Below are 14,356 nucleotides of genomic sequence, written 5' to 3'. Positions count from 1 at the left end.
TTTTTCAAATTATCTTGCATATAGCAAATATGATAACAAGGTTCGTCTTTACGTGGAAGCATATTAATTGTCACGCATTTCAAAGCGATTCGCACAAAGAATTACGAACTGCTCTGCTAATGGGTATTTTGCTTTGGCACCAATTCATTACAAAATCGCAACGGTACGACTTGGCCTTGGTATCTGGTGCGTAAGAAGTTCAGAGTTGTACACGAGTAAAATATCGTGTAACAGTTAGATCAAGCAGGACCTCGAGACAACTATCGTATTTGAATGGTCACCTCCTTGAACGTAAGGTTGAACCTTGACTGAACGCAACACACCATTTGCCGGTAGAATATTCAATTCGGCTCCACCGGGTAGTCTCGTTAATTCTGAACTGTTCCCGCCGACCAGTGTTACACCTCCGACCATCTTGTGAGTAGACTGTGCATCCCCTGCTCGTATCCTGGTTTGGGCATCTGTTGAATAAAATCAACCATCAATCCATTTTTCCAGACCCACGAGAGGATTATAATTTTCTCGAAATAGGGATTAATACTCACTGGAAACATTTAGCGCTGAAGCGTGGGTTGTCAAAACCAGCGGCCTTGTATCACTGCCAGAAAGTACACAAGTGACGGGTCTCACGTCACTCGCAGCTAAAGCTAATGGTCTATCGTTGTTCGAAAGATTAGAAGAATGCACGAGTGTAACCCTATTATCGGTAGCTGTAGACGAATGAACAACCAGAGCCACGGGTCTTGGCTCACTTCCAGCGTTCGACTGGACAGCAATGAGAGGCCTTGATTGATCCGATGAATTTTGAACCGCCAATGTCAAAGGTCGCGATTCATTGTTGCCAGTAGCATGAGTGACCAGAAGCTGCCTCGTGTCTCCAGGAATCACCCTGAGGCCAGGTCCGATGTGCTGAAGAGTCGGCACGATCGTAGCCAAACCTTGACTCGTGTTTAGCATCTGCGCGCTGATTGGCAAATGCAACTGATGCGATTGCTGTACTACATTAGTAGCCGACGCGTTCACTTTCTCCTATAAAAGAAAAGTCAAATTAGAAAATTATTCAACATTTCTGTTAATTGAGATATAAAAATGATGTCACGCATTTTCAAAGTGATTTATACAAATGTAGGTTAAACCGCTCTGCAAATGCGTGTTGATCTAGCACCAGTTGATCACTGAATTGCAAAAATAGGACTTAGTCTTTTCGCTTGATGCTTCCACTGATTTTGTTGGTTCGAAAGAGATGAGGTGCGAAGAGAAATTGCTACCTGAATCGAAGTGGGAATGCTAGATGCAGGTGCCCCAGGACTCGAACTGGCTGGTGGACTTTCCCTGGACCCTTGGGCAAGGTTCAAGCCCTGAGTTTGACATACGACAGCCGCTGTGGTGACTTGATTATGAATGCTGGAGGTAGTATTGGTGGTTTGAAGAGTTTGCGGTGAGCTTGCAGTGGCTGCACTGCTGAGGCTACTCGTACTGCTATACCTCGTACCACCTCTGGCCAATCCAGTAACATCAACCTCCATGCCTTCTGAAACTGGTAATAAGTGTTACAATTAGAACGCGCTCCATCGATTATGGACGAAGGAAACAAAAAACAACTCACCATTTTTCGCAATCGCAACGTCTGCTGAGGTACTCGGTTCTGGTAAGAGAGTATTGAAATCAATATGATCCCAGGTAGCAGCAAGCTCCTTTTTTAAGGCGGCCAATCGTTGCTGCATCGCAATTTTCTCCCTGGCCAGCCTTTCCATTTCGTGCTCATACTCTCTTTCCTTTCGTTTTAACGTCTGAAATAGAAAAAATAAGATATTCGTTCGATTAATAGATCTTGCAAAAAGGTACATTCTGCGCGTATTAAAAAAACTTAAAGTTAACAGAAATTCACTTTTTTTTTATAATAAAATTTTAAGCGCTGATGTTTCGTAAAATAAAAAACAATCATTGAATTTAAAAGTCTTACGTGAACCAGACGCGAGTTTTAATTACAAGAACGTGTTTCTTATATAGCTAATACTAGAGCTTTGTGATTTTCATCGTTTAATTATTTAATTCGAAGCTGAAGCAAATTGGTGTAATTTGCATAAATCTAAATTGAGTCTTCCATAGAAAGTAAATATTTCTTATTTTTTAAGTTTTTTAAGATTTCTTCCGGAATTTGACAATTTTCAAAAAATTTTGAAAAGAAACACGTGACACGGTTTTGAATATGTATTGGTACTCACGTGGTAAAACTTGCGCTAGCAAGAAAGAGTACGGTAGGATAAGAAGAAAGAAAAGTGGGGAACACAGCGAAGGTCGTCTTGCGAACAAGCGCATGCGCAGCTCACCAACACGTGGTCAGCTGCTTTTATCCGAATTCGACACTCTACACTAATATACGCATGTATGTATATACACGCAAACGTAAACAACGTTTTATTTCATTCCACGTTTCAGCCTTATCTCCCACGTCATATGAACGAAGGATTTGCTGGCATTGTGAGAAAAAAACGTGAATGCGTAATACTTTCAAGGAACCACGCTCCGACTTGAAATTGCTAATTACTACGAAATGTCCATGCTGCTCAAGGATTTCGAGCAGGATACACGCATGAAGCTAGGAATGATTCGCCACGTTAATTTCGAGCTTAAAAAATATTACAATGCCTGAAATCCTAAACGATGGAATCTTAGATGCTGACTACAGTGTGGCAGAATGCAGCTTACACAGGCACAGAGCTTAGCACGTGCGACTATAAACATTATGCTAAAATTATCTCAATTTGTATTTCTCTAGCTGTCTTCTTCGCATGCACGAAAACTCTTGGCGAAACTTACAGCGGAACATTGTTACACGTGCTGGGCGTGTGTAATAAAATACATTAACCAGTTGTGCTCTAGAAAGCTGGACAGCTGAGATGTTAAAAATTTATATACATCATAGAAACCAGTTTATTACAGGTGTGTTTTAAAGGATCAGTGTCCAGTAAGAGAGCACCTTGAGTTATAAATATAATGAGTTCTTTGGAATCTCTCGGAAAATCTAGAGCTGAGCTGACAAATGAAAGCCTTGGAGCAAAACCGAATAAATCCATTTTTATGAGAACACGATACCAGTGGCGATTATCGATTAATTGATTAAAATACACCAGAGAAAGGTAATTTTTAATAGAACTGAATAAACTAAATTTTAGTATTTAACCTCCTACAAAATTTCGTTTCTATAATTACCCGCCCAAACAAAATAACAAAATCACAATTGATACAAGTTTTTATAAAATTGAATTTATTCAGTTTCGCTCCAAAGTTCCTGGAATAATCTGCCATGGAAATTTGTAAAACTACGAAAAAATCTCAATTAACGAAAAATTGTATTGTTTCACATGGAGATCCTGAATTCGAGAACCAGAAAAACATTTTTCACCGAATCTACGCTATTGATTAAACATTTTATAGAATTTCACCAGATAATCATTTCAGCGGATTTTCTTTTTATAATATTGTACTAAGATAAAGCGTTCGGGCAGACTCGTGAAAGAGGAATGTATATAGTAGAGACGAGAGGGGGAGAGAAAGAGAGAGAGAGAAAGGGAAGGGGAGAGAGTCGTCGGAGGGGAGACAGAAAGTTATCGCAAATAGGAGGAGAAAGGAGAGGGTAGCACATTGGGGGTCAGTGCGTGGGGATGAAGCGGTTTCGTGAAAGAAGGGAAAGGAGGAGGTGTGGTCGACCTTCGCGGGGACGTAACAACACTATATATTCACGTATTTGAACGAGCCAGCGAGCGCGTTTGCACGTACACACACGCGCCTTCTCTTTCTCTCTCGCTATCTGTCTGTCTCTCTCTCTCTCTCTCCCCTTTACTCATTGAATCGACTGGCCGTTGCACGAAGAGTTAATGCCCGCCTCGTGCACCAAGTTAAGATTCTAGTGGACGTCTCTAGTAATCACTTACACACCCCTCATATGGATATTTACTGTTGCAAACTACATGCAAAAATCTCTGCGAGAAATTATGACCATTTAACAGTGTTTTGACCATCGTCGCTATTATTTGTTCAATCGCTCGAGAAACGTCGCGTTAAAAATTATACAAAATTCACACTTCCTCCTATTGTTTGGACAACATTCATGAAGAACTTCTCGTATCTTTCGCTGTACCAGTGTGTGTTTTGCGATAGTTCGTATCAATGGATTTATTACACACGTTGGATTATTTGTCCCCAGTAGTTTAGCTGCATTTACCACTTGAGATTTTGAAAATGACCTACAAGGAAGCCTCTCGAGTGGGGGACGTTTGGCGATTTTTTTTCTTTTTTTTTTTTTTGCAAAATTCAGTAGCTTGCATCGGTGTAGTCGTTATTTCCTGCTCGAGACGCTACGCAGAGGCAAAAATAAATCTAGAGTATCGAGGTGCCCCATTCAAGTTATTTTTACGCCATACGCTTGTTAAAATGCTTAACCCGTATGAAAGTATACATATCGAAAGAAAAATTTTGCACGCAGAACGTTCTATACGCTGGTGGAGATTATTTTTAAGTCACTGTTGAATTCAGTAACTGGGGCAAAAAAAATCTCTACCTGTATATGCCTATTCGCGGCGTGTAGTATCGATAAATTCGATGATTTTTTCTCCTCTTGAGATGGCAATTGTTTCTTCAAAATTTCGAAACACTCCTTCAGATGCGCCCTTCGATTCTTTTCCAATTTGTTGTGCACTTCCCTGGTACCGGATCGAATAACGCAAGGCCTGCAAAAAAATCACACTTTAGTACACGAGAACCAAAACAGAGAACAACTTTCAGAAGCAATTGGAAATAAAAAAAAAAAAAAAAAAAAAAGTGAATTGGTATCGCGGATATGCTTTTATGCGGAATACAAATCTGATGTTAAAAGGAAAAATATTCCTTTGCATCGAGTCGTTTTGCATTCTCACTATTGATATTGTCGTTTATCACCCCCTCCCCTGCTCCCTCCCCCCACTTTATTCCGTCTATCTTTATCGCAAGCACTGTCTAGCCTTTGCAACGCGGTAAGCAGTGCATGATGCACGTGCCATTCACCCTGGACACGTGCTACACCGCGTGAATCGTACTATGTGGCAGCGTCAACTCGGCATACCGGCAAGGGACAAAAGAAGGAAAATGCTTGAAACGCACAGAGTGAGAATGCAAAAAGCTCGGATAGCCTCGAGGACAAAAAATGTATCAAAAGCGTGGAAAAATATATCTCTCAACTGGGGAAAATAAATTATCGTTGCTTTTCACTGTGCCAACGTTGTACATTCGATTAATCGACTGGCGTTAAACAACTCGTTCGCAAACTCTCAAATGTTGGAATAAATAAAGAAAAGCGATGATTCCATTCTTACCCGTTTCTTTGTTTCTTATTATCGTGGCTGGGCTCTGTATCCATGATCAAACTACCGGCTTGTTGCGAATGATTGGAGTTGTGATTCTCCAGGTAATGATTATGCGTACTGTTGTGGTTTTGTGTGTGATGATGATGTTGATGATGATGATGTTGTTGCTGCTGCTGCTGCTGTTGTTGTTGTTGCGTTTGCTGCTGATGATGATGATGAGGTCGTACCGTGTGTACTGTGAGGTGACCATGATTCGCCCCAACCGCTGGAGGGGTGGCTCGCATGTTCGGTATAACGGGGCTCCCCCGTGAGACGATCGAGTGACTGCCATTTGTCCTGCTATTTTCCAGCGGTTCCTCCTCTGCAATTACACAAAAATCCAATTAGTTTCTTGTCCCAAAAATCCGTCGAGCTGCAATGTTTGCAAAACTCTTTTCCACACTGTGTATCAACAACGTCTTCGCGTATTACAATCTTACACATATACACAAAAAGAATATATCGATAGCTTCTATAAAACTTTTCACTCGTTACAAGTAGTAAAATCGTAGCGAGAAATATTTGTGCCACTTAATAGGAGAGATCGTCTCGTTTTGGAGTGGCCTGGAAAGCAGACGGATGACGGTGCGTTGACCCTGAAGAGGAGCTCTAGAAAGAGTGTTAATTTTATTGCGACAGCTGGCATTGTCCGGTGTGCCGAAAGTTAATTCATTCTCTGGGACATTGAGAAGAAGAGGATAGGAGGAGCGGCAATGCTCGGCGATGCCGAGCGTTCCGCGTGGCAGACGACAAAGGGGCAGAGAGCTGCCACGGGGAACGTCAACGACGACGACGACGACGACGACGACGAAGACACGGCCCATTCTATTCTATGTCTGAACTACTCTGAACCGAACCTGAATGGCCGTGCTTATGCCTAAGATTAGCAAGGAGAAGACTCCCCCCCCCTCCCTCCCGCCTCCCCTTACACAGTCCTTTCTCCAGCCACACAATCACTCCGAGCCGCGTCCCTCGCTCGCGCACTTACCCACACATTTGCACGCTCTCCCATCAGTTACGTCACACGCCTTAACGAAGAAAAAATCCAACGAAATTTCTTCGCCTTGCGAAATTATGACCTTTGCTAGAGATTCGAGCGCGCACCGACTCTGGCAAATTCTACGCAAATATCATTAAGGAGTAAGAAGGTTTGAGCCGAGTCAACGAATACACGAGGACCGAGACAATGGTTGACTGTGTTACCGGAGAGAAACGCATGAAATTTAAATTTACCGCCTTTGTTTATTTATGTAATACGCTCCCGTTAAGGTCAGCTTCCTTCGGCTGAGAAGCTCGTCTAAAATATCTCTCTCTCTCTCTCTCTCTCTCTCTCCCTCTGTATAATTTTAGGTCTCGCTCTAATTAAAGATCATCCACCTGTGAGCGCCGCTAATTGTTGCCAACTGGCCTTCGCGTAGGAAATCATCGAATAAAAATAATAAAACGCAAAAATCACCCTCGACTGGCCGATTAAAAGGACGATTATAAACATGCAAGGAAATTAGATCGCTCTCGCCGAGTTACTTGTCGTACATAATACGCGATGCAAGTTTTTTTATGTTTTTATTTAGATTAAAGGTTGCCCGGTTTAAAGCCATCTTAAATACTGTAATTACGAGCAAGATTATCGCGAGATCTCTGTAAAAGTGATTTATTCGCGTCGATTACATTCAACGTTGAATATTATAATAAATTCTAATGACACGTCAGACTTTTTTTGTTTCAATTTAATTCGGGATTAAAAAGTAAATCTGTGCAGCGTATTTGTAAAATTAGAGATTGTCGATCCACGTGAGATCGTGAAAAGGGAAAATCAGCTTTCGTGCTCTGTGAATACACAGTCTAACTAAGGAGCTTGCTCGATAATTAGGGAGCAAAGTTATAACTGTGCGAGACCTCAAGAAATATGCTTTCGGAAAACATAATCACGTGGCTACCTGCGGAAGAGTTTAGAGTCTGCTCGGTGATATCACGCGGCGACGTTGACGTGTTGAGAATTTTTTCTGCATACCGCCTTCGCAATATTGTAAACAGTACGCGGAAAAATTGCGGTAATCGCAGCTGGAATATACTCAATTGGTGCTATAGTTAGCTGGACTGCTTGGTTGGACATGCAGCTGTTCTCAGACACTGAATCAGCTGATATCCTCTTCGACTGCTTTCAGTCAGTAAAACGTTAGAAATTGGCAAGCTTATTTAATTGTTACGCAATTTCGGATTCGTCCAATCGATTAAAGCACAACTGTCAATGTTCTACTCGGGTTGTTAATTTGTCAAAATTTCAAGTGAATAATGTAAACGCGAGATTTTCGTGATTTTATCAATTTTAATTGTTAGAGCAAGGTATAGTGTGAAATTGTGTGTGTGTGTGTGTGTGTGTGTGTAAATGAGCAAGTAGGAATTTTTGATGGAATCTCATTGAGTTTGAAAGGAGGTAGTCACAGTGAGAGCTATAGATAGATGGAATAATCGCTAGAGGTTTGGCGCCTTTAAGAATACGCACGCTGCACGCATCTCCTGCGAAGAAGCCTGCCGAGTGGCGAGGCAGTGCACTATAAATTAGTGGAGCACGTGTACGCACATCTAACTAACCCATTCATGTACCAAGACTTGGCAGGGTATACTGCATAACTCAACGTTTCCTAAAGCTATTCTCGTCCGAAAGGCGGGGATGCAAGATGCAACAAGCAGCAATAAGCGCGCGAGCTCGCATATCGCAAATGCGGACTGTCTGCCTTGCTGTCTATCGCTCTTTTCCTCCTAGGGACCCTAGCACTATCCCTCCACCGAGGTACGAGCATGTTAAAGTACCCTGCACGAATCCAAATTCTTTGCTACTCGTTTTAACGGTGGAAAGTGTACTGCGCGTTAACAGCAATTGTAATAAAAATTTAGATTTTGTATCGTCTGCTGTTAGTTTGCACGTCAATTCTGCCTGAAAAGTCCATGGAGATTCAAAGAGTAGTAGCAAGTGTGCACACTAACAACACTTGTAGAACAAATGTACACCGTCTTACTGTCTCTATCGGTTTGTACATGATGAATATGTCCGAAGGGGCCCTAGAGATGAATAATAAACAGCACCAAGTGTACACTGACATCACTTATAGGAGAAATACAGGACGTTTTACTATCTATAGATCCGCGCGTCTCTATATTGGATTATTCGTCCTTATTAGGACCGTACGTAATTGCGCGTCTGGAAAACAGAAAGTCAAAACGGAATAAGCCGACACGAGGATTACGTGTATAATAATAGGAATACAGCTCTTCTGCTATAATATTGTCTATAGTGCTCTTTATTACTATTCTTCTAATCGTTTTATAGCTCATCATATCACTTTCACGTCGAACATGCGAGACTCCTATATTTATAGATCCTTTAAAAATTATTTAATTCCTTGCAAATTTTCTCCATTTTCCTCTTCGACTTGTTAGCAAAATTCCACACACTTACAACTATGCACCAAAAATACCAAAGATTTCTGTTTTCTGCTCCGGTTTCTTCGCATGGTCTCATTTACTCCCGCCGCTGCTGTTTTGGCTTTTCGACCACACAGCAAGGAATATTACTTTTGGCTATTTCGGTAAAGCTCCGCAAACTTGCAATAAAGCGCAGCATAAAAAAACCTTCCCGCCTCAAGATCCAATGCTCCCTTCGGATCTTAAGCCAATCGGTTGGACAGTTCCCCTTGATTTTTTACATTGAACCCTCACCCGCGCATGCGCACAATACACCATTGTAAATACGTGCGCGCACACACACAGAGTCACAAGAACGTATAATTTGTAACGTTGGAGAGATAGGCGGGAATCGGAAGATCGTGACACAGAAAGAGTGTCCGGTATTTATTCATCTGTGGAAAAAGCCATGAGTTTAATGATTCCTCTTCATCGAAGAAGCTTATCAGATTCGCGTTGAGAAACAAGTTTCATAAAGATTCGATCGAGCTTATCGTATAAATCGTAAAATACCATTAAGGAGTGGTCGATGAAGACTTACATGCACGAGATAGGGATGAATCCATTACACGTATCGTTACACGTAAAAACTGAGATATAAAAAGAATCAATATTCGAGAAACGCTTCGATTTGAGATTATTTTCATTAAAAAGTGGAACGGCCTTTGGAGAACGGAAGTGAGTGTCCGCGTCGCGCACATTGAAGGAGAGAGAGAGAGAGAGAGAGAGAGGAGTATAGAGCAAGACGTAAGTCCAGTTGGAAAGTACGAGCACGCCAACGGTAAGGTGTAATTTTCTCGCGTGAATTATACGATCGATTGCGATGTCCTTTGGAAACCATTTTGCTTTTCCGCTTCTCCTTTTAGCAGGTGCCGATGAAAATTGTTCTATAATTACCAACATTTGGAGGCCTATTAGCTACGGAGACGCGTCCCTAGGCTGCTGTGTATAACGAGCAAAATATTTGCGGCTGTTCGCCACGGTCGTTGAACCTCGGACAGTCAACCATCGCGTTACTCTAAGAAGGTTTCCAATTTTCTTCCACAACGCTCGTTTCCTCCCAGTCTTATTCGCTCGCTCGCTCGCTCGCTCGCTCGATCACTCCCGCGCCCCGCAAACAGTTATTAGGATTTCATATTAATCAGCCTGCACCTTTCTAAAAACAGATAACCCATCCCGAGACTTTATATTGCACGCTACAACTCTTATTACGGGATCATCGTGATTAGCCAACGTTACAAATTAGCCGTTATTAACGATTGCTCGGTGCCACAGGCGTAGACACGCGAATTGATCCGTTGTAGCTTTGTGCGCGTACATTTCTGGATATACGGTGTTTTGGCGGCTTTCCGAGTAAAGCTTATTGCCGTCGAAGAAGAGGGTCCATGCGGGGGTTTTCTCAGAGAAGGATCGAGAGGTATTGTTGTCATACTCGAGCGTCGAAACAAACTCGAAGAGTTCCGGTGGGGGGCAGCTCTGACCCAAAATACGGTTTACGAGGAATTTTCAGTCGTTAAATAAGTTGCATCGAGTAGCGTCGTTCGAGGAATCAAGGCACGCTGGTATGACAACAATCCGTGACTGGTATACTCGGCGATAAATCCAGTAGCAGGAACGGCGTTGTTTACCGCAAGATCGACACTTTGAATAGCGATAATGCCCGAGTGACTGTCCCACCAGTGGCCAGTGGCGCCAGTCTTCGCTTACTACTCCATCGCGAAACAAAAGTGCGACGGAATCTCCCTCCCGACCTTGACCAATCCCACGAAAATTCCAACGCGATCTGCCTACGCCACTGCTCCAGCAAATCATTGCCTCGATACTAATTTTCGTCAGCTTCTCTTTCCTTGGTAAAAGTCAAACTCGCCGGTTTACAACCGAGGATACCGGATCCGATAAGTTTTAGGATGTGTAAAAAAAGAACTCAATGCCCGTTCGTCTCTTTATCTCCTCGAAATCGGCATAAAATCAGCTTCGGAGGCGAGGTCAGAGTAATCGTATGTAAATGTAAGCGTGTCCACTTTTTTTACAACTGAAAATATCGAGACCGGCGATTCGCGATAATCTGCAACACATGACGAAATCCCCGTAGCACAGTGCGTGTGTGTGTGATATTTATTTCAAATTCGCATAAACTAGAAGCGGATGTTTCCACTTTGTGCTCTATAGGTATATACAGGGTGTCCCGTCAACTATCGTGCCAAATTTATAAATTCTCACAACATTATCATCTACGTTATACACCAGCTAGAAACTTATTAAAGATCGACTGTGTTTGAGGCTCGCTATATTGGGTATCATTATTCGATGACCTTGTCCCATTAATCAGGCATCGTTCGAGTTTACCGATGGACGAATAGGAGATCTCGAAGGACAATTTTTAATTCATCGTAATATGATTGGATCAATGTTAAAAATTACGTAAGGAAAAAGGAAGAATTTTCATTCCAAAATCGTTCGCTCTGGTCGACCAAACACCCCGTATATGTATAACACATGTACAACGAAGGAAAGTATATCGGCTGTGTGAGTATAAGCGGACCGAGGAATAGCGTTTTTTTTAATATTTTTCGGATCCATCGATCACTCGCTCGTTTTGAGAGAGGAAGACAAACCGCTTGGTGTCTGCAGCATATAATATGATTTAGCGAGACGGGACGCGATTTTAAATGCTGATCGTGATCTCATTTGAACATCGCCGAACTGGCATGGCAGCTTGATCGGTAGTCCTGCTGTAACGCGAGAACCCGACGTTCGGTTAAAGAATATATTTATAGGCCGTGCGTGCGCGTATTCGCTTCAAGTCCAAACATTCTAGATGCTTGAAAAGGAGCATGTGTGCGAGAGAGAGAGAGAGAGAGGGAACTACGAGGGGCATGGGGGGGGAGGGGGGGGGGGTAGGGGGTAGGGAGAGAAAAGTTTCTCCACCGCTCGCAAAAAACGCGCTACGCGTGTAACGAAATCTACGATCGAGGGAACCGCATGCATTTAAATCTCGCACTTGTGCAAGGTCACGCTAGAAAGCGCCGTTGGTGCTAGACAAATTTATCAAACCTCTAATTGAAAGCTAAGGTGTGGAGAAGAAGAGGAGAGCGCGTACGCGTCTTCATCTTCGACAAATCTCGCTTTTAAAGAGCGAGAATTAGATTGGTTCACCGTCAAGCGAAATAAAGCTAAAATTACCCATCGATTTTTCAAGCCATTCAGCACGATCTCATTTATCAATATGAATGTGAATTATCTTTTTCTCTTTCGGGCTGATTTTATTTCGCGGTGGAGAGATAAAGAGTGGGGAGGAGGGGGGGGGGGCGGTTAAATTCGGGACGGTAAGAGGCGGCTCGAAAACGCAACGCGAAAATATAGCGTACAAAGCGGCGGCGGAGTAGAGAGTTGGTGGAGCGAATCGGGGGGGGGGGGGGGGGGAGTGGCGACCAAACTGTCAATAAGCACGAAACGATTGACAGAAATACATCTCTCGTCTTCTTGGCGAGGCTCATGACGGGACGCGCGCGCGCTACAGCTTACTACTGAATATTTATCGGATTCTTAGCGTGCGTGATGTAACGATATTAAATTGAAATCCGCGCGACAGCGCCATATTTTTTCTCGCAAGAGAGAATTATCTAATAAGTTTTTATTTACGCGCTTGACGTAAATTGCACGTAACGCGCTGCCTCGTGCAAATTCGATCGCGAAAATTTGCATAGTGAATTAATAATGATTGGGAGAGAGGAAAAAATGTTGAAGGTTCAAACCGAAATCCAATATAAGCGAACGAATAAGGCTTACACCGAATTAATCGGATCACTGGCAATTGATGGAAGATAATTAAAACTCTGTGGAATTAATTGCTCAGTGATTTACCTAGCTGTTCGCCGCGCTATATCGATTACCACATATTTGCCAGCTGCGATGTATACGCTATATATATATTTAATATAGCGGGAGAGAAAAAATCGTGCGAAATAATAGGAAACGATATCTCGAGGTCGGTTTACCGAGCAAACACAACGTTAAGTAATTTGGTAACTGCAAACTCTTCGCTTAGGAGATTTTTCCTCCTCCCGCCCATTTTTTTCCTCGCTTTTGAAACACTATATCGGCTTTATACCGTCTGCCCGTCGTTTAAATACAATTATATATATGTATATACGTATATATATATATATATATATACCTATATTCATTGGATTAAGTTGTCGACACCGAGTGGCGAAAATAGAATCAATTTTCTCGATTCGATAGCGCGCTCAACGAGATCCGGTTGCAAACGGACTAATTTTTCTTTGCAACTATGAGCGCGCGATTAATATGAAAATAGTGTCCGCGTCTAGTGGACTGACTGCTCGATATCGGCTGAAATATCGCGAGCGAAAATTCAAGACGCAAAAAGTCTCGTCATAGAGAAAGAGAGTATAAACCTTATCTTGGTTCAGTTGGCTGGTTTTATCAAAGTCGAGTAAAGTACGAGCACGACCTGAGCGAGCAGATTGGCGCCTGCACGATCGATCCTGCGAAAAAGATAAGCGAAGAAAGCCTTTGATAAAAATTATACCAGCTGTACCGAATGGCGTTACAAAAATTTCCAGACGTCTCGCGTTTCTCCTCGAGCTATTTTTTCCCTTCCAAACGCGCGCTATAGTCTATATACACACGCGTTCTCCACGAAGATCCTCTCAGCTGTGGAATCTACACCAATCGGTAATCGTTCGAAAGGAAATTAAAGAAAACTTTGCAACGCACCTTAATAACACGATAAAAGAAAAATACACATTGTCGTAGGACACAAAGAATTTCAGATCGGGGAAGAATTATTGTTGAAAAACTTTTTTTAGGGAGGAGGGGGGGGGGGGAGTGAAGCAAAAGGAAGCGTTCGGTCGCAAAGAAGAAGTCGTTAGATGCGAAAAGAGGGGAGGAGGAAGGGGAAGCTAGCGATCGTTCAAGCGATCTAGTCGGCTCACCGAGCAGGTAGTGTCGGATCCATTTTTTCTTGGGCGGGGGCGGCATCCAGCGAACGGGCTCGTTGACTCGAAGACCAACGATGCCGACGACCTGAGCGGTGCTCGCAGCGCCGCAGGACAACGCTCGGTTCTTGGCGTCCATCAGGCCGCTCTCATTGTTATCGGTCCGCTCGTGATCCTCGTGGCCGGTTGCCGAGGTCGCCGCCGGTGCGACCTGCTTAGCGGCGTCGCCGTCCAGCTTTAGGCCGGTGCGAGCATGGATCGCCAGTGCGCTTTCCATCAGCAGAACGCCCATTTTTTGCTCGAGAGACGCCCCGACAGCCTACACACCACCACAACGCGCACTAAACGCGTGTCGCGTCCGGACACGGCTAACCAACTAAGCACACGAAGACCGATGCTATTTAGCCACCTACACAGTCTCACTCTCACCTATCCACTCCCACGCTACTCTCTCTCTCTCTCTCTCTCTTTCTCTCTACAAAGCACTATTTCTCTCCTACTCCCCCCACCACCCCTCCGCTCTATTACTCATCTACTTTTCAAAATGTC

The 14,356-nt window shown here is 43.2% G+C and overlaps 1 protein-coding gene across 5 annotated transcripts in view; it reads right to left on the bottom strand.

The window, feature by feature from the left end:
* LOC136778196 (max-binding protein MNT-like) overlaps positions 1-14,356 on the bottom strand; it is a 33,543-nt gene that overhangs the window by 5,288 nt on the left and 13,899 nt on the right. For 2 of the 5 annotated variants that reach the window (XM_066734823.1, XM_066734824.1), the window contains 6 exons: positions 5,352-5,703; positions 4,562-4,730; positions 1,607-1,790; positions 1,269-1,537; positions 546-1,029; positions 282-461 (listed from right to left, as the gene is read on the bottom strand). In XM_066734823.1, the coding sequence (XP_066590920.1) occupies positions 282-461; positions 546-1,029; positions 1,269-1,537; positions 1,607-1,790; positions 4,562-4,730; positions 5,352-5,703 (1,638 nt within the window). Of the gene's footprint in view, positions 1-281; positions 462-545; positions 1,030-1,268; positions 1,538-1,606; positions 1,791-4,561; positions 4,731-5,351; positions 5,704-13,804; positions 14,250-14,356 lie in introns of those variants that run through there. The other 3 variants (XM_066734822.1, XM_066734821.1, XM_066734825.1) reach the window with 3 other exon arrangements.

Source organism: Prorops nasuta, unplaced genomic scaffold (assembly GCF_024137725.1).
Source record: "Prorops nasuta isolate Cenicafe-Biocafe unplaced genomic scaffold, Cenicafe_Pnas_1.2 PNAS00013, whole genome shotgun sequence".
Classification (NCBI taxonomy): Eukaryota; Metazoa; Arthropoda; class Insecta; order Hymenoptera; family Bethylidae; genus Prorops; species Prorops nasuta.
This window is presented reverse-complemented; position numbering and strand designations above follow the sequence as displayed.